Source organism: Oncorhynchus nerka, linkage group LG20 (genome assembly GCF_034236695.1).
Source record: "Oncorhynchus nerka isolate Pitt River linkage group LG20, Oner_Uvic_2.0, whole genome shotgun sequence".
Classification (NCBI taxonomy): domain Eukaryota; kingdom Metazoa; phylum Chordata; class Actinopteri; order Salmoniformes; family Salmonidae; genus Oncorhynchus; species Oncorhynchus nerka.
The window spans coordinates 44,201,685-44,227,461 of NC_088415.1; the positions used below are offsets into that span (position 1 = coordinate 44,201,685).

The 25,777-nt window shown below is 43.0% G+C and overlaps 1 protein-coding gene across 1 annotated transcript; it reads left to right on the forward strand.

The window, feature by feature from the left end:
* Positions 1-24,727, forward strand: LOC115101710 (carbohydrate sulfotransferase 11-like). Its single transcript, XM_029621178.2, has 3 exons — positions 1-545; positions 18,399-18,481; positions 19,473-24,727. The coding sequence occupies exons 1-3, from the start codon at positions 452-454 to the stop codon at positions 20,316-20,318; spliced, it is 1,023 nt and encodes a 340-aa protein (XP_029477038.1). The 5' UTR covers positions 1-451; the 3' UTR covers positions 20,319-24,727.
* The last annotated feature ends 1,050 nt before the right edge of the window (positions 24,728-25,777 follow it).

Sequence of the window (25,777 nt, forward strand, 5' to 3'; positions counted from 1 at the left end):
TGTGACGTCAAGGCACAAGTGCCGCCGACCATTTTTCTGGGAATTTTAAGGTTGACAAAATTGAAGAAACAACAATTGTTGAATGATCGGAGAACTCTGATAAAACAATTCTATCATCTGGGGTTGTCAGAACATGTTTGCGATGAGACATTTCACCGGAGCAGAAAATATTGATTTAAAAATGTCATAATTTATCGGAACACACCAACAAAGACAACCGACATTCTGTTGCGCATTCCAATATTTTCGCGGCTGTTTATTTATTGTTGGATATACATAGGCATAGGCGAATAGACTAATTGCCGAAGAGGCTGAGCTAACGGTGCCACTTCCAACTTTTTCCGCATGAAGGTCCGTTCTTTCCCTTCTTTCGCAAAGCTGCATCAGACGAGCTGCCTCGCATGAGCCACCTCGGGGCGAGTGTTCTGCTCTGCCTGCTCGGGGAATCAGGATGAGAAAACCCAAAGTTGGACGAATGTTTCTGGCGACATGCGTTGGGTCACTTTTTATGGTCATATTGTACTTTCAGAACATCACAAGGCCAGGTAAGTTTCGAGCATCACCACACATCAGGGTGCTATGAGATGGTGCCCTATGATGTTCTTATAGGGCGACGTTTTGGTGTATTACATACACTGAGTGTAGGCTGTTTTTCATTAGGCTAGTCCCACTCATTTATTAAATATCATATTCAATAAATCGTTTATCACAAGCATCATGTCAAACTGAAATTAACTACCATGACTGTTGCTCAATTTTTCCCTAAATTAGCATGTGTTGAGTTGAGACACAATGGAGGGGTAAAGTGGCGGGGCATGAGTAAGAGCACTATGAGTGTGAACCATGGAATGTTTTGGTAGCCCCCTCTGAGAGACCCTTAAGCATTCCTGGGCCTTTTTGGACTCGTTTCCTCAGCTCTCCTGTGCTCCCCTGTGCTAGGGCAGAGGAAGAAGAAACGTATACCCTTAAGGGATTGAGTGATACTGAGGGACAGAGAAAGATAGGAGGGAAGATAACCTAACCTAGCCTCACTCCCAGGTTATGTCTGAAGTTTTAACAATGGAGAGAATTAAAAATAAACCATGTATTTCAATTCCACAGTATGCTGTTGTTATACCACATATATGGGGAAAGAACTACTATGTAATAAGTCCAGGTTCCTCATGTTACAGAGCGAGAGTAAGAGTAAGTGAGCAACTAAGGAAGGGACACTCTTACTATGCTATTACATTATGTCATAGGATACTTTCTATTTAAACATGAAAGTTTAAAAAAAATCATCCTTCCTATCCAACCATCTCCCAGGGGCAGATTCCCCCCCCCCCCCCCCTTCACGCTCCAAGCGCCACAACATTTCTTAATGGGGTTTAGAGTAAAGATGTCATTTAATTGTAAATATGTATTACCTTTTAATGTGCTATTAAAACAGCTAGTCATGATGTTTTCGTCTGATCGTCAAACAAATCACTTTGTTTGAAAAAAAAGTAGGTTACCTTTGCACGTTCATCCAAAATAATTCCAGCATCCTGACAGTGCACTGTGCCACCCTCCAACTTTCCTTCACTTCACTTCACAAGTGGATGAAACTATCTTACCAGAAAAAGCATCCGAGTGAGTGAAATAGCCCCCCTCTGTCCGACAACACTGTATGTAGTCCATGTACAGTATGTGATGCTGTCTGGCCAAAAAAGAGTATGACTTGGCATACTCTTTTTGTCCAGACACCATCAGATATATGGGCTACACATCCATGTCCTCTGCCTCGACAACGATGGCAGTATTATCAGCAGCACCTGTCTTTACTAAAGAAATGCATATTGTATCCTCCTACAGTCTAAGGGCCCGGGGCTGGGTGCCCCCAAATACAATGTTTTTAGTTTTCGAAATATTTAGGACTAACGTATTTCTTGCCACAAAATCTGAAACTGACTGCACCTCTTTTTGTTAAGAGTTGCAGGGTAGTAACTGATATGTATTGTTTGAGTCACCTGCATACATAGACACACTGGCTTTACTCAAAGACTAGACAGCTGCCTAGACGGCTGCCCTGGGGAATGGCTGATTCTACCTGGATTATGTTGGCGAGGCTTCAATTAAAGAACACCCTCTGTGTTCTGTTAGACAGGTAACTCTAACAGGGGTGGAAGGTAGCCTAGTGGTTAGAGCATTGGGCCAGTAACCAAAAGGTTGCTAGATTGAATCCCCGAGTTGACAAGGTAAAAATCTGTTGTTCTGCCCCTGAACAAGGCAGTCAACCCACTGTTCCTAGGCCATCATTGTAAATAGGAATTTGTTATTAACGGACTTGCCTAGTTAAATACATGACAAATTCTCCACAATATAGCAGGGGTTGTATGTGTTACACACTTTGTGTAAGTGCCATGCATGTTGAATGCTCTTCCCTATAAGCATGCTGAAATTCTGTTGTCAATTTGTTTACTGTAAAATAGCATTGTATCTGGTCAACAGTGCGTGAGGATGGTCGGAAATCACAGATTAAAACCCCATAAACATATGTTGATGTATTTTGAATATTGTCTACAAATCAAATCAAATGTTACACATATTTTACAGATATTATCGTGGGTGTAGTGAAATACTTATGTTCCTAGCTCCAACAGTGCAGTAATACCTACTAACAATACAAAACATTTACAACAAGAAAATTAATGTAGTAATATAGAAATATTAGAAAGAGCAATGTCAAAGTCCAGAATATAAATAAATATGTACAGTATTCCACATTTTGTTGCGTTACAGCCTGCATTCAACATTTATTAAAGTAAAACATGTTTTTAGACATTTTAGCAAATTTATTGAAAATGAAATACAGAAATATCTCATCTACATTCTGTGAGTATTCACATCCCTGAGTCAATACTTTGTTGAAGCACCTTTGGCAGCGATTACAGCCACTCAGGAACATTCACAGTTTTCTTGGACCTGAACCAGGTTTTACTCTAGGATTTTGCTTGTGCTTAGCATTCTATGTATTTATATTTTATCCTGAAAAACTCCCTAGTTTTTGCTGATTACAAGCATACCCATAACATGATTCAGCCACCATTATGCTTAAAAATATAGAGAGTGCTACTCAGTAGTATGTTGTAATAGATTTGCCCCAAACATAACACTTTGTATTCAGGACAAAAAGTTAATTGTTTAAGCACATTTCTTTGCAATATTACGTTAGTGCCTTGTTGCAAACAGGATGCATGTTTTGGAATATTTGTATTCTGTACAGGCATCTTTCTTTTCACTCTGTCAATTAGGTTAGTATTGTAGAGTAACTACAATGTTGATCTATCCGCAGTTTTCTCCTATCACAGTCATTAAACTCTGTAACTGTTTTAAAGTCACCATTGGCCTGATTGTGAAATCCCTGATCGGTTTCCTTCCACCCCAGCAACTGAGTTAGGAAGGACACCTGTATCTTTGTAGGGACTGTGTGTATTGATACAACATCCAAAGTGTAATAAATAACTTCACCATGCTCAAAGGCATGGTGTGTCGGCCAGTGACAAAACAATCTCAATTGAATCGGTTGTAAATTCAGGATGTAACATAACAAAATTTGGAAAAAGTCAAGGGGTGTGAATGCTTTCTGAAGGCGTTGTATATGATGGTGTGTAGAGACAGTATAAATAGAAAAGCTGTGTACAGCAATAGTTATATAGGATGAGCCTTGACTAGAATACAGTATATACATTTGAAGTGGGCCAAACAGTATGTAAACATTATTAAAGTGACCAGTGTTCAATAACTATGTATGTACTGTTGAAGTCGGAAGTTTACATACACTTGGGAGTCATTAAAACTCGTTTTTCAACCACTCCGCAAATTTCTCGTTAACAAACTATAGTTTTGACAAGTCGGTTAGGACATCTACTTTGTGCATGACACAAGTCATTTTTCCAACAATTGTTTACAGACTGATTATTTCACTTATAATTCACTGTATCACAAATCCAGTGGGTCAGAAGTTTACATACACTAAGTTGACTGTGTCTTTAAACAGCTTGGAAAATTCCAGAAAATTATGTCATGGCTTTAGACACTTCTGATAGGCTAATTTACATAATTTGAGTCAATTGGAGGTGTACCGTTGGATGTATTTCAAGGTCTACCTTCAAACTCAGTGCCTCTTTGCTTGACATCAGGGGAAAATCAAAAGAAATCAGCCAAGACATCAGAAAAACTATTGTAGACCTCCACAAGTCTGGTTCATCACTTGGGAGCAATTTCCAAACTCCTGAAGGTACCACGTTCATCTGTAGAAATTATAGTACGCAAGTAAACACCATGGGACCACGCAGCCGTCATACCGCTCAGGAAGGAGATGCGTTCCACACTCCAAGACTGCTTCCATCACGTGGACTGGGACATGTTTCGTATTGCGTCAGATAAAAATATTGACGAATACGCTGATTCGGTGTGCGAGTTCATTAGAACGTGCGTTGAAGATGTCGTTCCCATAGCAACGATAAAAACATTCCCTAACCAGAAACCGTGGATTGATGGCAGCATTCGCGTGAAACTGAAAGCGCGAACCACTGCTTTTAATCAGGGCAAGGTGTCTGGCAACATGACCGAATACAAACAGTGCAGCTATTCCCTCCGCAAGGCTATTAAACAAGCTAAGCGTCAGTACAGAGACAAAGTAGAATCTCAATTCAACGGCTCAGACACAAGAGGCATGTGGCAGGGTCTACAGTCAATCACGGACTACAAGAAGAAACCCAGCCCAGTCACGGACCAGGATGTCTTGCTCCCAGGCAGACTAAATAACTTTTTTTCCCGCTTTGAGGACAATACAGTGCCACTGACACGGCCTGCAACGAAAACATGCAGTCTCTCCTTCACTGCAGCCGAGGCGAGTAAGACATTTAAACGTGTTAACCCTCGCAAGGCTGCAGGCCCAGACGGCATCCCCAGCCGCGCCCTCAGAGCATGCGCAGACCAGCTGGCCGGTGTGTTTACGGACATATTCAATCAATCCCTATACCAGTCTGCTGTTCCCACATGCTTCAAGAGGGCCACCATTGTTCCTGTTCCCAAGAAAGCTAAGGTAACTGAGCTAAACGACTACCGCCCCGTAGCACTCACTTCCGTCATCATGAAGTGCTTTGAGAGACTAGTCAAGGACCATATCACCTCCACCCTACCTGACACCCTAGACCCACTCCAATTTGCTTACCGCCCAAATAGGTCCACAGACGATGCAATCTCAACCACACTGCACACTGCCCTAACCCACCTGGACAAGAGGAATACCTATGTGAGAATGCTGTTCATCGACTACAGCTCGGCATTCAACACCATAGTACCCTCCAAGCTCGTCATCAAGCTCGAGACCCTGGGTCTCGACCCCGCCCTGTGCAACTGGGTACTGGACTTCCTGACGGGCCGCCCCCAGGTGGTGAGGGTAGGCAACAACATCTCCTCCCCGCTGATCCTCAACACGGGGGGCCCCACAAGGGTGCGTTCTGAGCCCTCTCCTGTACTCCCTGTTCACCCACGACTGCGTGGCCACGCACGCCTCCAACTCAATCATCAAGTTTGCGGACGACACAACAGTGGTAGGCTTGATTACCAACAACGACGAGACGGCCTACAGGGTGGAGGTGAGGGCCCTCGGAGTGTGGTGTCAGGAAAATAACCTCACACTCAACGTCAACAAAACTAAGGAGATGATTGTGGACTTCAGGAAACAGCAGAGGGAACACCCCCCTATCCACATCGATGGAACAGTAGTGGAGAGGGTAGCAAGTTTTAAGTTCCTCGGCATACACATCACAGACAAACTGAATTGGTCCACTCACACTGACAGCGTCGTGAAGAAGGCGCAGCAGCGCCTCTTCAACCTCAGGAGGCTGAAGAAATTCGGCTTGTCACCAAAAGCACTCACAAACTTCTACAGATGCACAATCGAGAGCATCCTGGCGGGCTGTATCACCGCCTGGTACGGCAACTGCTCCGCCCTCAACCGTAAGGCTCTCCAGAGGGTAGTGAGGTCTGCACAACGCATCACCGGGGGCAAACTACCTGCCCTCCAGGACACCTACACACCACCCGATGTTACAGGAAGGCCATAAAGATCATCAAGGACATCAACCACCCGAACCACTGCCTGTTCACCCCGCTATCATCCAGAAGGCGAGGTCAGTACAGGTGCATCAAAGCTGGGACCGAGAGACTGGAAAAACAGCTTCTATCTCAAGGCCATCAGACTGTTAAACAGCCACCACTAACATTGAGTGGCTGTTGCCAACACACTGTCATTGACACTGACCCAACTCCAGCCACTTTAATAATGGGAATTGATGGGAAATGATGTAAATATATCACTAGCCACTTTAAACAATGCTACCTTATATAATGTTACTTACCCTACATTCTTCATCTCATATGCATACGTATATCCTGTACTCTACATCATCGACTGCATCCTTATGTAATACATGTATCACTAGCCACTTTAACTATGCCACTTTGTTTACTTTGTCTACATACTCATCTCATATGTATATACTGTACTCGATACCATCTACTGTATGCTGCTCTGTACCATCACTCATTCATATATCCTTATGTACATATTCTTTATCCCCTTACACTGTGTATAAGACAGTAGTTTTGGAATTGTTAGTTAGATTACTTGTTGGTTATCACTGCATTGTCGGAACTAGAAGCACAAGCATTTCGCTACACTCGCATTAACATCTGCTAACCATGTGTATGTGACAAATACAATTTGATTTGATTTGATTTGATTTCGTTCTATCTCCTAGAGATGAGCGTACTTTGGTGCGAAAAGTGCAAATCAACCCCAGAACAACAGCAAAGGACCTTGTGAAGATGCTGGAGGAAACAGGTACAAAAGTATCTATATCCATAGTAAAACCAGTCCTATATCGACATAACCTGAAAAGCTGCTCAGCAAGGAAGAAGCCACTGCTCCAAAACCGCCATAAAACAGCCAGACTACGGTTTGCAACTGCACATGAGGACAAAGATCGTACTTTTTGGAGAAATGTCCTCTAGTTTAATGAAACAAAAATAGAACTGTTTGGTCATAATGACCGTCTTTATGTTTGGAGGAAAAAGGGGGAGGCTTGCAAGCCGAAGACCACCATCCCAACCGTGAAGCACGGGGGTGGCAGCATCATGTTGTGGGGGTGCTTTGCTGCAGGAGGGACTGGTGCACTTCACAAAATAGATGGCATCATGAGCATCATAAGGAAAATGATGTGGATATATTGAAACAACATCTCAAGACATCAGTCAGGAAGTTAAAGCTTGGTCACAAATGGGTCTTCCAAATGGACAATGACCTCAATCGTACTTCCAAAGTTGTGGCAAAATGGCTTAAGGACAACAACGTCAAGGTATTGGAGTGGCCATCACAAAGCCCTGACCTCAATCTTATGGAAAATGTGTGGGCAGAACTGAAAAAGTGTGTGCGAGCAAGGAGACCTACAAACCTGACTCAGTTACATTAGCTCAGCTCTGTCAGGAGGAATGGGCCAAAATTGACCCAACTTATTGCGGGAAGCTTGTGGAAGGCTACCCTAAACGTTTGACCCAAGATAAACAATTTAAAGGAGATGCTACCAAATACTAATTGAGTGTATGCAAACTTCGAACCCCCTGGGAATGTGATGAAAGATATTAAAGCTTAAATATATCATTCTCTCTACTATTATTCTGACATTTAACATTCTTAAAATAAAATGGTGATCCTAACTGACCTAAGACAGGGCATTTTTACTAGGATTAAAATGTCAGGAATTGTGAAAAGCTGAGTTTAAATGTATTTGGCTAAGGTGTATGTAAACTTCCGACTTCAACTGTAAATAGGGCAGCAGTCTCTAAGGTGCAGGGTAGAGAACCAGGTGGTAACTTGCTAGTAACAGTGACTAAGTTCAGGTCAGGGTACTAGGCGGAGGCCGGCTAGTGGTAATTATTTAACAGTCTGATGGCCTGGCTATAGAAGCAGTTTTTCAGTCTCTCGGTCCCAACTTTGATGCACCTGTACCTTCTCCGCCTTCTAGATGATAGCTCGGTGAGCAGGCCGGGTGTTGGGTATATTTATCTGTAACCACGTTACCATCCACAGTTTTTATGCGAGTACAGTCATACTGTACCATATAAAAAATGATCACAACAGCTGTGATGGAAAAAGGAAGTTTCTGTACAATTTTATGAATGCTAACAGATAAATCTTTCGTTCAACATAATGGGATCAATTTGTGTCGGTAAAATGTATTATGCGAGAAATGGCGGTGGTAAGGCCTTTATGCGCAAATATTAATATAGTAACCATTATATCGAAGTAAACTTGGAGTCACACGATGATATGTTGTCTGGAACTCACACTACGACTAGGGAAATGCAGTTTATTAGGCGACACATGAAATAAGTTATGATGAACTTCACAGGGTGGTGAAAGTGCACAGGGATCTTGATGCCCCTTTCCAATAAGTATTGAGGGTCGGATTCTGGGGACACGATGATTGACTGTCATTTGACAAATACAAATATTCTTGCTCCTATCCATAATAATCACATCATGTAGACTACCAGTATCTGCGAGCTGTTGGCTAGAGTGCATGTCCCAAGACCAGAGACCATTTTCTTTTTTATTCGGTATATGAAAACTTAAGCGAAAAAAGTACAGTTTTTATCTGCAACAAGATAAACATCAGTACTTGATGACATAGTGCACACAAAAAGGTGGAAACTAACTTGTTTCAGAATAAACATATCTGTGTATTTCCCTATAGTGAGTGTCTCTCCTCTGTGGGCAGAAGGATTCACACCTCGGACTTAGCAGTACTATGTCCAGTCTGAGAAAGAGCTGACTAAACGTGTGGGTGGGTGTACACACTTGTCAGTTACTGAAAGGTGCTAGATGCGCCAAGCCTGCTTTACAAGTCAGCTCAATGTGACATGTAAAATGTGAAAAAAATGCATGTGAAAATAGTTCATGTCTACTTTTCAAACAGGACCTTTGATCCTTCAGATAATATTTAGTTTGTCTATACTCTCTCCTGACATCCTTTTAGGTTGAGCACGTCGTGAGCCCTGTACCACGGACTTAAACGCACATGATGATCCAAGTTCTGCTAGAGCAGACTTTCTCAACTCTTCGACATTTAGATTTTTCTGGTCTTGTTCTAAACCTCAAATACTTCACTGTCAGATATCATTTATATTCTAAATTCTTCTTCTTCTGTGAATAGCTGACATCAGCGTAACTGAGTTACTGAAGTTACAACAGAAAGTCATTTCAAGCAGCAATGTATTCCTTATGAGATAATGATGTTGAAAATACTGTAAGTATTTTTTAAATAATAAACACATTTTGCTCACTGGGTTGGGCCCACACACACTTTCATTACTATGCTCTTTTTACCATCACACACAAGCAACATCTTCCTACGTTGGCATCATGTGGGTCTTGTCTAGTCAACAAACAAGGCTGGCATATGTCCCAATCCTGCCACATGCCCATGGCACCATAGAAAGCTGAATCAGTCAAAAGTCACACCTGCTGAGTGTTTGTTCTTGCTGAATAAGCAATTGGAAGACGTTAAAAGTAAATTGCTCACTATTTTAACACAAGTATGGCCTGTTTATTCCATTTCTGGGGTGCTTTTGCTATGCAGCTGTGGTCTATCTGTATAGAAACAGCTATGGTCTATACAGCTATGGTCTATACAGCTAGTCTATACAGTTATGGTCTATCTGTATAGATACAGCTATTCTATGTAGCTATGGTCTAAATACAGTGCCTTCGGAATGTATTCAGACCCCTTTAAAAAAAAAGATTTAAAATCAACAATCGACACACAATACCAAAAACAGGTTTTAATCAAAAAAAAATTGGGGATTAAAATAGAAAAACATAACTTATTTACATAATGTTCAGACCCTTTGCTATGAGACAATTGAGCTCAAGTGCATCCTGTTTCCATTGATCATCATTGAGATGTTTATACAACCTGATTGGAGTCCACCTGTGGTAAATTCAATTGATTGGACATGATTTGGAAAGGCAAATATAAGTTCTATCTATATAAGGTCCCACAGTTGAAAAAAAACTGTGGGAAAAAACAACAACCCATGAGATCAACGGAATTGTCAGTAGAGCTCCGAGACATGATTTTTGTAGAGGCACAGATCTGGAGAAGGGTACCAAAACATTTCTGGAGCATTGAAGGTCCCAAGAACACTGTGAGGAATCACTAAGACTCTTCCTAGAGCTGGCCATCCGGCCAAACTGAGCAATCGGGAGAGAAGGGCCTTGTTCAGGGAGGTGACCAAGGACCCGATGGTCGCTCTGACAGAGCACTAGAGTTCCTCTGTGGAGATGTGAGAACCTTCCAGCAGCACGCTACCAATCAGGCCTTTATGGTAAAGTGGCCAGATGGAAGCCACTCCTCAGTAAAAGGCACATGACAGCCCGCTTGGAGTTTGCCAAAGGGCACCTAAAGACTCTCAGACCATGAGAAACAAGATTCTTTGGTTTGTTGAAACCAAGATTAAACTCTTTGGCCTGAATGTCAAGCGTCACGTCTGGAGGAAATCCGGCACCATTCCTACGGTGAAGCATGGTGGTGGCAGCATCATGCTGTGGGGGTGTTTTTCAGTGACAGGGACTGGGAGACTAGTCAGGATCGAGGCAAAGATTTATTTATTTTTATTTAACCAGGTAGGCCAGTTGAAAACAAGTTCTCATTTACAACTGCGACCTGGTCAAGATAAAGCAAAGCAGTGCGACAAAAACAACAACACAGAGTTACACATAAACAAACATACAGTCAATAACACAATTTTTTTTAATAGAAAAATATATGTACAATGTGTGCAAATGTAGAAGAGGAGGGAGGTAGGCAATAAATAGGGCCTAGAGGCGAAAATAATTACAATTTAGCATTAATAGGGAGGGAGGTAGGCAATAAATAGGCCATAGAGGCGAAAATAATTTCAATTTAGCATTAATACTGGAGTGATAGGTGTGCAGATGATAATGTGCAAGTAGAGACACTGGGGTGCAAAAGAGCAAGAGGGTAAGTAATAATATGGGGATGAGGTAGTCGGGTGTGCTATTTACAGATTGGCTGTGTACAAGTACAGTGATCGGTAAGCTGCTCAGACAGCTGATGCTTAAAGTTAGAAAGGGAGATATACGACTCCAGCTTCAGAGATGTTTGCAATTCGTTCCAGTCATTTGCAGCAGAGAACTGGAAGGAAAGGCGGCCAAAGGAAGTGTTGGCTTTGGGTATGACCAATGCAATGTACCTGCTGGAGCGCGTACTACGGGTGGATGTTGCTATGGTGACCAGTGAGCTGAGATAAGGCGGGGCTTTATCTAGCAAAGACTTATAGATGACCTGGAGCCAGTGTGTTTGGTGACGGATATGTAGTGAGGGCCAGCCAACGTGAGCATACAGGTCACAGTGGTGGGTAGTATATGGGGCTTTGGTGACGAAACGGATGGCACTGTAATAGACTACGTCCAGTTTGCTGAGTAGAGTGTTGTAGGCTATTTTGTAAATGACATCGCCGAAGTCAAGGATCGGTAGGATAGTCAGTTTTGCGAGGGTATGTTGGGCGGCATGAGTGCAGGAGGCCTTGTTGCGAAATAGGAAGCCGATTCTAGATTTAATTTTGGATTGGAGATGCTTAATGTGAGTCTGGAAGGAGAGTTTACAGTCTAACCAGGCACCTAGGTATTTGTAGTTGTCCACATATTCTAATTCAGAACCGTCCAGAGTAGTGATGCTAGTCGGGCGAGAGGGTGCGGGCAGCAATCGGTTGAAGAGCATGCACTTAGTTTTACTAGCATTTAAAAGCAGTTGGAGGCCACGGAAGGAGTGTTGTATGGCGTTGAAGCTCGTTTGGAGGTTTGTTGGCACAGTGTCCAAAGAACGGCAAGATGAAAGATGAACGAAGCAAAGTACATTGAGATCCTTGGTGAAAACCTGCTCCACAGTGCTCAGGACCTGTGACTGGGCTGAAGGTTCACCTTCCAACAGCACAACAACCCTAAGCACACAGCCAAGACAATGCAGGAGTGGATTCGGTACAATTCTCTGAATGTCCGTGAGTAGCCCAGCCAGAGCCCGAACTTGAACCCGACCGAACTTCTCTGGAGAGACCTGAAAATAGCTGTGCATTGACGCTCCCCATCCAACTTGAAAGAGCTTGAGAGGATCTACAGAGAAGAATGGGAGAAACTCCCCAAATACAGGTGTGCCAAGCTTGTAGCGTCATACCCAAGAAGACTCGAGGCTGTAATCGCTGCCAAAGGTGCTTCAACAATGTACTGAGTAAAGGGTCTGAATACTTATGTAAATGTAATGTTACCGTTCATTTCATCTTTTTGCAAAATATGAAGAAAAAAAGTTTTTGTCAAGGGGTGTGAATACTTTCCGAAGGCACTGTAGCTATGGTCTATCCTGTGATCTCCACATATCCATTGATAGGAGAAGCTAAAAGATGATCTTTTCAAAAATAAAAATTCTTCTGATTTATCTTTGGACTAATGTATAGAGTAGTGATAAACTACTGGGCACAGTTTAATTCAACATCTATTCCGTGTTGGTTCAATTGTAATTTCATTGAAATGACGTGGAAACAACGTTGATTCAACCAGCGTGTACCCAGTGGGTAGGGTTTAATTTGGTATCTTGACGTTGTTTCGCAACACTGAATCTCCCACTTCTCTGAATCTCCCACGGTGCACGTGGCTTCCACAAAAGCGGAAGTCATAATCAGTGACGCAGGCTGATGTGTAGAGCAGATGAAATGACAGCGATGTAGAGGGGGAAGTGTGTTTTATCAGAGCAGGAGTCACATGCAAAGTCACATGCTAGTCACAACAAATACTTAGTTTTGTTTTGAGTCAAATGTTTTGAGTCAATAGGTATTCAACCTCTTTGTTATGGCAAGCATAAGTAAGTTCAGGAGTAAACATTTGTTTAACAATTCACATTAGTGTCATGGACTCTGTGTGCAATAATAGTGTTTAGCATGATTTTTGAACAACTACCTCATCTCTGTACCCCACAAATACAATTAGCTGTAAGGTCTCACAGTCGAGATGTACATTTCAAACACAGATTCAACCACAAAAACCAGGGAGGTTTTCTAATGCCTCGCAAAGAAGGGCACCTATTGGTAGATAAAAATAAATAAAAAAATGTACACATTGCATATATCCCTTTGAACATGGTGAAGTTATTAAGTACACTTTGGATGGTGTATCGATACACGTAGTCACTACAAAGATACAGGCGTTCTTCCTAACTCAGTTGCCGGAGAGGAAGGAAACCACTCAGGGATTTCACCACGAGGCCAATAGTGACTTTAAAACAATTACAGAGTTTTATGGCTGTGATAGGAGAAAACTGAGAATGGGTCAACAACATTGTAGTTACTCCACAATACTAACCTAATTGACAGAGTGAAAAGAAGGAAGCCTGTATAGAATACAGATATTCCAAAACATGCATCTTGTTTGCAACAAGGCACTAACGTAATACTACAAAAAATGTGGCAAAGCAATTCACTTTTTGTGCTGAATACAAAAGTGTTACTGTATGTTTGGGGCAAATCCAATACAACACATGAGTACCACTCTCCATATTTTTAAGCATAGTGGTGGCTGCATCATTGTCACGTTCTGACCTTTATTTCCTTTGTTTTGTCTTTGTCTATGTTTGTGTTTCTATGTTTGGTTTATGTTTCGGCCTAGTATGGTTCTCAATCAGAGGCAGGTGTCGTTAGTTGTCTCTGATTGAGAATCATACTTAGGTAGCCTGGGTTTCACTGTTAGTTGGTGGGTGTTTGTTTCCCGTGTCAGTGTTTGTGCCACACGGGACTGTTTCGTTTATATTCACTTTGTTATTTTGTATTCTGTCGTGGTCAGTTTATACTATTAAAACATGGACACTTACCACACTAAGTATTGGTCCGATCCTTGCTACTCCTCTTCAGATGCAGAGGACGATATCCGTTACAATCATGGTATGGGTATGCTTGTAATCATTAAGAACTGGGTAGTTTTTCAGGATAAAAAAAGAAATGGAATGGAGTTAAGCACAGGCAAAATTCTAGAGGAAAACCTGGTTCAGTCTTCTTTCCATCAGACACTGGTAGATGAATTCACATTTCAGCAGGACAATAACCTAAAACAGAAGGCCAAATCTACACTGGAGTAGCTTACCAAGAAGACAGTGAATGTTCCTGAGTGGCTGAGTTACCATTTTGACTTAAATCTACTTGAAAATCTATGGCAATACCTGCACATCTTTGTCTAGCAATGATCAACAACCAAGTTGACAGAGCTTGAATAATTTTTTAAAGAATAATGGGTAATGGGTGTGGAAAGCTCTTAAACATTTACCCAGAAAGACTCACAGATGTAAACGCAGCTAAAGGTGATTCTACAAAGTATTGACTCAAGGGTATGAATACTTATGTAAATGATCAATTGAATCCATTTTGAATTCAGGCTGTAACACAACAAAATGTGTCAAGGGGTATGAATACTTTCTGAAGGCACTGTATACCAAGTCAATGTTCAGGGGTACGAGGTAGCTTTTTATTTTATTTAGCCTTTTTTTTTAAACTAGGCAAGTCAATTAATAACAGCAGGGTCGGGGGCTGGGATACAAAACAAATGTGAAGTAGGAAAAAACACATCACGACAATAGACACCATAACAGTACATAAAGAGAGACCTAAGACAACAACATAGTATGGCAGCAACACATTACAACAGAGCATCGTAGCAACTCAACATGGTCCAAACATTGTTAGGCACAGACAACTGAACAAAGGGCAAAAAGGTAGAGACAACGTGAAGCAGCCACAAGTATCAGTAAGAGTGTCCGTGATTGAGTCTTTGAATGTAGAGATGGAGATAAAACTGTACAGTTTGAGTGTTTTTAATTCTTGTTCCAGTCGCTAGCTGCGAACTGAAAAGAGGAGCGACCCAGGTATATGTGTGCTTTGGGGACCTTTAACAGAATGTGACTGGCAGAACGGGTGTTTTATGTGGAGGATGAGGGATTCAGTAGGTTACTAAGATAAGGGGGAGTGAGGCCTAAGAAGGTTTTATAAATAAGCATCAAACAGTGGGTCTATTGTCAGGTATTAAGAAATGGACAGTTTACAGAGACGTATAGAGTGCAATGATGTGTCCTATAGGGAGCATTGGTGAAAAGTCTGATGGCTGAATGGTAAAGAACATCTAGCCGTTCGAGAGAGCCCTTACCAGCTGACCTATCAATTATGTTTCTGTATTCTAGCATGGGTAGAATGGTCATCTGAATCAGGGTTAGTTTGTCAGCTGGGGTGAAAAAGGAATGATTACTAGAGCATTCTACTGCCTGAGCTATGTTGTTGATGTAAATTGAAGTGCGTGGGGCCTAGGATCGAGCCTTGGGGTACTTCCTTGGTGACAGGCAGTGGCTGAGACAGCAGATGTTCTGACTTTACACAATGCACTCTTTGAGAGAGGTAGTTAGCAAACGAGGACAAATTCCCCTCAGAGACACTGACACGGAACCCAAACCGGCTGCGCCATCGTGCGCTATCAAGCATACATTTATTTTGCCCCCCCCCACACACCAAACGCGATCACGACACGCAGGTTAAAATATCAAAACAAACCAATGACATTCATTTGGGGACAGGTCGAAAATCATTAAACATGTATGGCAATTTAGCTAGTTAGCTTGCACTTGCTAGCTAACGTTAATTTGTCCTATTTAGCTAGCTTGCTGTTGCTAGCTAATTTGTCCAGGGATATAAACATTGAGTTGTTATTTTACCTGAAATGCACAAGGACATCTACTTCGACAATTAATCCACACATTAAACGGCCAACCGAATCGTTTCTAGTCATCTCTCCTCCTTCCAGGCTTTTTCATTGTTTAATTTATATGGTGATCGCATCTAAACTTTCATTGTATTACCATGACTACTGGCAAAACAGTTCGTCTTTCTGTCACCCACGTGGGTATAACCAATGAGGAGATGGCACGTGGGTACCTGCTTCTATAAACCAATGAGGAGATGGGAGAGGCAGGACTTTCAGCGCGATCTTCGTCAGAAATAGGAATGACTTGTTGGTGCGTGCGAGCAGTGTGGTTGCAATAATTGAATAACATGGATTTCTACATTTATCTTGCGACGCTCGCGCACGCGATGTGTCCGGTCTGGTCAGCATGTAATACTTTGGAAGATCTGTCTTGTTGAAAAAGGTTATAACCAGAAAGTTAAACATCAGTGTTCAGAACACTCTTTCTTAACCATGTCTCAGTAATGACCAACACATCTGGATTGGAGCTGTGAACCCACACCTTCAATTGATACATTTGAGGTAATAAGCTTCTAGTGTTAATGTGCTGAAAACCCAGGCTTTTATGAGAGCAGAAATCAGTGAAGCAGAAATCAGAATTGCAGATCCACTCACTTAGATTTTACTATGACATCAGATGGCAACAAGATCCTATTGTACAGCAATTTCATCAGTTAACATGAGATCACAGCCGGCGAGAGGGGGTTAGGTCCATGTAACCGATAGAGAGTCAGGATGCCATCTATTTTATGAAGTGCACCAGTCCCTCCTGCAGCAAAGCACCCCCACAACATGATGCTGTCACCCCCGTGCTTCACGGTTGGGATGGTGGTCTTCGGCTTGCAAGCCTCCCCCTTTTTCCTCCAAATATAGCGATGTTCATTATGGCCAAACAGTTCTATTTTTGTTTCATCAGACTCGAGGACATTTCTCCAAAAAGTACGATCTTTGTCCCCATATGCAGTTGCAAACCATCGTCTGGCTGTTTTACGGCGGTTTTGGAGCAGTGGCTTCTTCCTCGCTGAGCGGCCTTTCAGGTTATGCCGATATAGGACTCGTTTTACTGTGGATATAGATACTTTTGTACCTGTTTCCTCCAGCATCTTCACAAGGTCCTTTGCTGTTGTTCTGAGATTGATTTGCACTTTTCGCACCAAAGTACGTTCATCTCTAGGAGACAGAACGTATCTCCTTCTTGAGCGGTATGTCGGTTGCGTGGTCGTATGGTGTTTACACTCGCTTACACTTGTTTGTAAAAAATGTAATTCTGAGGTCTTGGCTGATTTCTTTTGATTTTCCCATGATGTCAAGCAAAAAGGCACTGAGTTTGAAGGTAGGCTTTGAAATACATCCACAGGTACACCTCCAATTGACTCAAATGATGTCAATTAGCCTATCAGAAGCTTCTAAAGCCATGACATAATTTTCTGGAATTTTCCAAGCTGTTAAAAGGCACAGTCAACTTAGTGTATGTACACTTCTGACACACTGGAATTGTGATACAGTGAATTACAAGTTAAATAATCTGTCTGTAAACAGTTGCTGTAAAAATGACTTTTGTCATGCACAAAGTAGATGTCCTAACCGACTTGCCAAAACTATAGTTTTTTACCAAGAAATTTGTGGAGTGGTTGAAAAACGAGTTTTAATGACTCCAACCTAAGTGTATGTAAACTTCCGACCTCAACTGTAAACAGGTTACCTTGGCGTTCTTGGGCACGGGGACTGTCTCTCTGCTTGATACATGTACATATTACAGACTTGGTCAGGGAGAGGTTGAATATGTCAGTGAAGACATGTTATGAGTACACGTCCTGGTAATCCATCTTGCCCCGCGGCCTTGTGAATGTTAACCTGTTTAAAGGGCTGACTCATATTGGCTACGGAGAGCGTGATCACACAGTCACTTACCAGGTTGACGAGATTTCATCAAGATACGATCCTCTCACACATCATTTTCGAGTTTTTGTTGTGTTGAATCTATGTGATAAGACCTCTTGACCCACTTTCTCATTTCCTTCTATGGTTTCTTTCTCTCTCTCTTTCTCTCTATTTCTCACTCTGTCCCTCCCTCCCTCCATGTGAGATGTAAAGCAATTCTCTGCATTCAACTGGCGCATGTGCAAATCCAATCCGTTTCCTCTCACTAGTGAGGAGGGCCCCAACACTGACATGCCTCCAGCCCTGAGGTGCTGGGGCTCATGTGAGATCATGCAGCATAAGGTAAAACATATTGAAATTAGAACTCAATGGGCTACTGTACTACAGTGTGCTATAGCAGCACTGGCCACAGTCAGATTTGCTTGACAAGGTGAGGGTGATAGAGTCGGATACTGTTCAGGACAGCTCAACCAGTAAAGAATATGATGTCTTTTTGTATTCCAAAAGGATGCTCAGTGAGGCCAAAGTTCCTTGAACATCGAGTACCCGTCACTAATCACTAAAGAAAACAGACAATAATGCCCTTTTCAGATGATTCATCTGTTTCGCCTTTTCTCCCTCTCTGTCTTTGTGCCTATAGCTGTGGAGCAGTCTGGGGGGAAGGGCATCGCCCCAGGGAAGACCAGGAGAAGTCCACTACAGACCCTCTACAACGGAGACCAGGTGACTAGCTTTAGAATGGCCCCATTCTATCATGCCTTGAATGCGTGTGAACACTCACGGTTATGTACTGTTTATTCACCTGATGTTGATGTGTAATTGTTTCCAGATTTCCAGAATTTGACAAAGCAATGATCTTGGAGAACCACTTTGACACATTTGATTTCCCAACAAATGGGTAGCCTTTGGTCTCTGAACTGAACTATTGCTGCTATACATTAAATATTGTTACATCATACTACATACCAACCACCTTTTTCTTGAACTTTCCTCAGAGGTAATGGCTCAAGCGTTACTGCAAGACTGAGTTGAGTTCATTTGATTTGACTTAGAAGTTATGACTCAGGTCCTTAGTGGTTACTATAAAAACAGTACCCCCTCTTCCTCCGAGAGACAAAGCTCTCTTTTTCAGCTCCAATATCCAAAATCTCAGGAATCCAGCGTATGCTGAGTGATACTGCATCTCTCTCTCTCTCTCTTTCGCTCTCTCTCTCTCTATTTTGCTCTCTCTCACACAGAGAGCAGTTCGTTTGGTGCTGCTGATGCAACTAATCTTATCTGTTGTGTAATTTTTCTCTTGGACTCTGTCCACCTGGCAACCCCTCTATCTTCTGTTCATTATTCACAGTGGGTCAGCAACACAAAGCAACATGCCCATCCTTGATCCTTCTATTGCTTCCTCATTGCTCAAATCAAGCCACATCTTTTGCTTCTCTTTATTATAACGTTAAACACTTTGTCTATTGCATGTGACTAGTGCCACAGGCTGTCTACTGGGAAACACAGTGGATGGCCTTGATGTTGCTATGCCAATTCCAGTTCATTTTACTAATCCGACAAGATAGATTAAAACGTTGTTGTTTCTCTGTTTTAGTCAGAGAATGTGACTACATGAAGATGTTATCACTTGGAGAGATGTAATATTTCATCACTTTTAAGTGTTTAATTCTAAATGTGAGTGTTGACCTTGTATGTCCTCTTTCTGTGGCCGTAGTTGGATTTGTCTGCAGTGCAGACGTCTCTGCGTGGTCGGCGGGAGCTGCTGGAGCAGGCGTGTCTCACCCACACCAAGAAGCGACGGGTGTTGACCCCAGACGACCTCCGCCACCTCATCGTGGACGATAAGCATGGCCTGCTGTACTGCTACGTCCCCAAGGTGGCCTGTACCAACTGGAAACGCGTCTTCATGGTCCTGACGGGGGACGGACGCTACCACGAGCCCCTAGCCATCCCTGCCAACGAGGCCCACGTGGCTGGCAACCTGCGCACACTGTCAGAGTACTCTACCTCCGAGATCAACCGCCGTCTGCGCAGCTACCTGAAATTCATCTTTGTGCGGGAGCCCTTCGAGAGGCTAGTGTCGGCCTACCGCAACAAGTTCACCCGCAGCTACAACACGGCCTTCCACAAGCGCTACGGCACCAAGATCATCCGCCGGCATCGGCCCCAACCCCAGCCGGATGCGCTGGAGCGGGGCAACGACGTCTCCTTCCAGGAGTTTGTGTACTACCTGGTGGATCCCCGCACACAGAGAGAGGAGCCCTTCAATGAGCACTGGGAGCGGATCCACTCACTGTGCCACCCCTGCCTCGTCCACTACGATGTGGTGGGGAAGTATGAGACTCTGGAGCAGGACTCCCGCTCTGTGCTGCGGCTGGCTGGCACTGATGGGGAGGTCCGCTTCCCTACCTCAGGCAAGAGCACCAGGACCAACGGGGACATGGCAGCTCAGTTCTTCCAAAACATCAGCCCCTTTTACCAAAAGAAGCTGTACAACCTTTACCGCATGGACTTCCTGCTCTTCAATTACTCCAACCCAGAGTACTTGAAGACTAGATGAGGGCGACTCTCTCCATGTCAGCTAGAGATTTAGTAATCAATCTGTTTGGCTCTGTAATTTGTAATTAATCTGGGTGCGTAGAGCTTGTAATTGATGTTCCAGATGTTATTTATACAGGCCTTGCCAGTAGGGGGAATCACTACATTGTCAGATGTAAGAAGTTTATGGGCATAGGTGGCTGACCTTGGAGTCGCTAATATTTGCTTTAATCCTCGTCATGTGGCCTAGATAAGAGAGAAGCAGGTTCTTCTTTTACAATTGAATGTGTCGAGGGTTGTCAAGAACTTGTTGTGTGTATCACAGAATCCCTCGACTATGCCTTCTTCTTTATTTATACAATTGTAAGAGTATTTATTGAGTCATGGACAGAGCGCATTGGGTGAGGACATTCTAATTCATGCATTTCTTTCTGCTTGCACATACAGCATGTTTCTTTGGCTCTTGGACATCTTCTGTAGCCAAAAATGTTCCTCTGGGGGACAACGGGTGTCATAAAACTTACATAAACCACCAAACAAAAGAAAGCATAGTCCACAAATAAAAAGAACGAAAAAAAAACCCAATATAAATAAGCAATTTACTCTCTATTGACAGAAGTATGAGGCTTGCACAGACCCAATATGAATTGAACCAGTTTAAATGGTATATCTTACATCTTAAAAAAAAAAAAAACAGTGAAGTCCTCATTCATACTGTACCATGTCACAATTTTCCCACATTATAAAATGATTGCCACCTGTTCATTGATGTTACATAAGCCACAGTTGATAGTAAATGTGTTCTGATAAACAATGTATGCTGGTTATATAAAGCCTGGCAGGCAGATTGCCTGCAGATAGGGAGTTAATTACAGAAATGGCACATGCTTTGCAGAGTCACCTCTTTATTTAGCTCACGTCAGACTGAGCAAACGGTGCATAGCTGTGGTTTGGGCCAAGGCAGCCCCTCATCAGAGCACTCCTTGTTGAACTGTGGAAAGCCACCTAGGGCTAACTACCTACCTACAGGGGCACTACATGTTAAAACCAGGTAGGCCATCTGGTAAAAAGCAAATATTAAATTACATTTATAGCATGCCGTATTTTTCTTGACTATGAGAGCAGTAAATAACATGAGTTTTCATGACTGTTGATGTTATGCCTCATTGCAACCTTTTGGAACAAAGTTTGTCCATAACAACGGTATACTGTATAGTGCATTCGAAAAGTATTTAGACCACTTCAGTTTTCCCACATTTTGTTACGTTACAGCCTTTTCCTCAACAATCTACACACAATACCCCATAATGACAAAGCAAAAACAGGTTTTTAGAAAATTTAGCAAATGCATAAAAAATTATAACTGAAATATCACATTTATATAAGTATTCAGGCCCTTTACTCAGCACCTTTGGCAGTCTTGAGTCTTCTTGGGTATGAAGGCAACAAACTTAGCATACCTGTATTTGGGGAGTTTCTCCCATTAATCTCTGCAAATCCTCTTAAGCTCTGTCAGGTTGGATGGGGAGCATCGCTGTACAGCTATTTTCAGGTCTCTAGAGATATTAGATCGGGCTCATGTCTGGGCTCTGGCTGGGCCACTCAAGGACATTCAGATACTTGTCCGAAGCCTCTCCTGCGTTGTCTTGATTGTGTGCTTAGGGGCATTGGCCTGTTGGAAGGTGAGGTCCTGAGCCCTCTGGAGCAGGTTTTCATCAAGGATCTCTCTGTACTTGGCTCCGTTCATCTTTCCCTCGATCCTGACTAGTCTCCCAGTCCCTGCCAGTGAAAAACAGCCCCACAGCATGATGCTGCCACCACCATGCTTCACTGTAGGGATGGTGCAAGGTTTCCTACAAACATGATGCTTGGCATTCAGGCCAAAGAGTTCAATATTGGTTTCATCAGACCAGAGAATCTTGTTTCTCATGGTCTGAGAGTCTTTAGATGCCTTTTGTCAAACTCCCAGTGGGCTGTCATGTGCCTTTTACTGAGGAATGGCTTCCGTCTGGCCACTCTACCATAAAGGCCTGATTGGTGGAGTGCTGCAGAGATGGTTGTCCTTCTGGAAGGTTCTATCAGAGTGACCATCGGGTTCTTGGTCACCTCCCTGACCAAGGCCCTTCTCCCTTGATTGCTCAGTTTGGCCGGGAGGTCAACTCTAGGAAGAGTCTTGGTTGCTCCAAACTTCTTCTGTTTAAGTATGATGGAGGTCACTGTGTTCTTGGGGACCTTCAATGCTGCAGAAATGTGTTGGTACCCATCCCCAGATCTGTGCTTCGGCACAATCCTGTACAGATAATTGCTTGGTTTTTGCTCTGACATGCATTGTCAACTGTGGGACCTTATATAGACAGGGTGTGTGCCTTTCCAAATCATGTCCAATCAATTGAATTTACCACAGGTGGACTCCAATCAAGTTGTAGAAACTTCTCAAGGATGAACAATGCAAACAGGATGCATCTGATCTCAATTTAGAGTCTCATAGCAAAGGGTTTGAATACTTATGTAAATAAGGTATATATTTTTTGTTGTTGTTACCCCCCTTCCCCCTTTTCTCTCAATCTCCCCAACGGGCGTTGGAGGTGAAGGTCGAGTCATGCGTACTCCGAAACATGACCCGCCAAATCGTGCTTCTTAACACCTGCCCGCTAAACCCTGCCAATTGCATCAATGTGTATTAGGAAACACCATTAAACTGAAGACTGAGGTCAGCCTGTAGGCGCCTGGCCCACCACAAGGAGTCGCTAGAGAGCGATGAGCCAAGTGGGGAAGGGTTTGCCCCCCCCCCCGGGCAAACACTCACCTAACCCGGACGACGCTGGGTCAATTGTGCGCCACCATATGGGACTGCCGATCACAGCCGGTTGTGATACAGCCCGGGATTGAACCCGGGTCTGTAGTGACGCCTCTATCACTGCGATGCAGTGCATTAGACTATTTTTAATACAGTGGCAAAAAAAAAAAATCCTGTTTTTGCTTTGTCATTATCGGGTATTGTGTGTAGATTTGATGAGGTAACATTTTTTTTTAAATCCATTTTAGGGCTGTAACTTAATAACATTTGGAACAAGTCAAAGGGTCTGAATACTTGCACTGTATTTACCTTTATATTGCAAACAGCATTTATTTGCTGACTTGAAATAGAAATAGCCTCTCCTAAGAGTTTCAAGTTTTAAAGTGTATTTGTCACTTGCAATAGGAAAAGGCAGGTGTAAAACAGTACAGTTAAATGCTTACTTGTATGTAAGCTCTTTCCCATCAATGCAGTATTCAGTATGAAGGTGAGTGGAAATAATATAAAGGAATAATATACAGTATAAATATAAAGTAAGAAAACTCATGAGAAGTATGGAAAAACTACATAAAAAAAACATGAGAATGCAAGTCATATACAGCAGTGCTAGTACCGTAATGACAATGTGCAGGAGTACTAGAGTAATTGAGGTACATGTAAACAGCGGTAAAAAGGTGACTGATGGCAGGATAAATAATAATCAATATAGCAGCAGTGTAAGGGGTGAGTGAGTGGGTGTGTAAGTGGTGATATGTGTGGCGTCTGTGAGCGTGTGTATGCGTCATGGAGTGCATGTCCGTGACTTATAGACAATGACACTGAAACAAAAGACTATTGGAGAAAGACTATTGTATCTCAAGATAATATGTTGGGTAGAGTTGCGCATTCCGCAAGAGAGTTGTGTATTCCGCAAGAGAGTTGTGCATTCCGCAAGAGAGTTGTGCATTCCGTTTGACAAAAACTTTGACATAAGGCGCTAAAGTCGAGTGTTTGTTGTGCACGCCAGTTACTAAAACAATGTAACTTGTTAGCTATGTTTCTACTGTGTATAAAGCCCCCCATTTAAACGAACATGCTCTAGCAATGTGAAATGTATTTTTAGAATAGCGATCGAAGTGTTGGTAGAGAATAATCATATCATTTAACCTATCTCATTTGTTTGTTTCCTTGTTGATGTGCTGGTGTGCATTACACATTTCTCAAATTAGTCTACGAGTCTTCTTTTTTTTAATTGGTTGACGGGAATAAGCAGCCATGGAACAAGTTATTGAAGTGTGTGTTTATGTAAAACTGTTGTTTTACGCGTTTATGGTAGAAATGTATTTTGGAGCTATCATGATGGAACATTCCTAGCAGGAGGGAGTTCCTGGAAGGAGTACTTAGGTGCTCAGTTGGCCTTTGCCTGGGGGAGAGCAGGCTGGGCAGGTAACAGGTTGGCTAGAGTAGAGCCACACTTGAGTTGGGTTACAAGCAAAGAGTTGTTGCCAGAATAGTTTACACTGAGAATATCTTAGATTTATTCAAGTCTTTGTTAACCTCCTGTTTGTTATTTTCTGTACAAAGTTTATTGGCCAATTTGTCCTGCACCTGTTACTATTGTAAATAAAAGCCTCTAAGAGAGGGGAGCACCAGAACATCCTGTCTGTCTCCTCACTGTCTGATCTGGTTTCTGCTTCACATATGGTGGCAGCGGTGGGATCCCATGTCATGGACAGTGAAGAACTGACCACAACGCTACCAAACTGGTGCGACAAGAAGGAGGCCAACTACCTGTGGGGGTGGCTACACAATCAACACTACTGGGACGACGCCACTCTTCTGGTAGAGTAACTACAAGGCTGTTTCCCTGACGACTGGCAAAGGTGGGCGAAGCTGTATCCAGCAAAGACCCTGGAAGAAGGGTTCTTCAGAGCCCAACGGTTTTTGCTGACGCTGTTGAAGTTTGACCTTCCAGTTGATGAGCCCTGCAGCTGTCATCTACAGTGCATCACTACGGAAATTACTGCCTGCAGACTGACTACAACTGGGCCAGCTGGCCAAAGGCATGACCTTTCTACATGTGTGTTCCATCAGATGTGGGCTGAGACAGAGAGTCCATGATCCAGATGCAGGCCGAGCCCATCACAGAGCTACTGGAGACTGGGGCTGGAGCCCTGGGTGGTCCTGTTCCATCTGAGGGGATGCCGGCTGGTGAAGTTGCACTGGAGGAATCTGGCCTATCAGGATCGGAGCCTGAGTCACCAGAGCAGTTTTCCAAATCTGAGGTCACAATGTTTCCTGATGCATATCCTGTGTGTTGGACACCTCTCCAGTGTTTTCTGGCCCTGAGATATGGCATACTACACCGCTGCCTGCTGAGAGCTGTGCTGCTGCAACACATCTGGCCGAACCTTCCATGCCCCATGCTACCCTTACCCCTGAGCCCATACAGCAGACTGGGTACATTGTCGTGTATCACCTGCCACTGTGGGTGGTGCTATTTCCCTATGAAGATGGCCAACCTTTTCCCCTGTTCTTGATGCTGGTTCCCTAAGGTTGCTGGTCATTTAAAGGGGGTGGAACTGACTACTACTGTACTTACTGTACCTGCTTAAGACACTTGGTGATGTCCTTTCCCTGAATGACGCACCTTGTGAAGATGGAAGGTATGTCATGGAGCGCATGTCTGTGACACTGAAATATCA

What these genes read in the sequence shown, in the direction of transcription:
- LOC115101710 (XM_029621178.2), top strand. Translation starts at nt 452, where the DNA reads ATGAGAAAACCCAAAGTTGGACGAATGTTTCTGGCGACATGCGTTGGG. An exon ending in TCAGAACATCACAAGGCCAG is followed by an intron (nt 546 to 18,398) that starts GTAAGTTTCGAG and finishes TTGTGCCTATAG; the next exon opens with CTGTGGAGCAGTCTGGGGGG. An exon ending in CCCTCTACAACGGAGACCAG is followed by an intron (nt 18,482 to 19,472) that starts GTGACTAGCTTT and finishes CTGTGGCCGTAG; the next exon opens with TTGGATTTGTCTGCAGTGCA.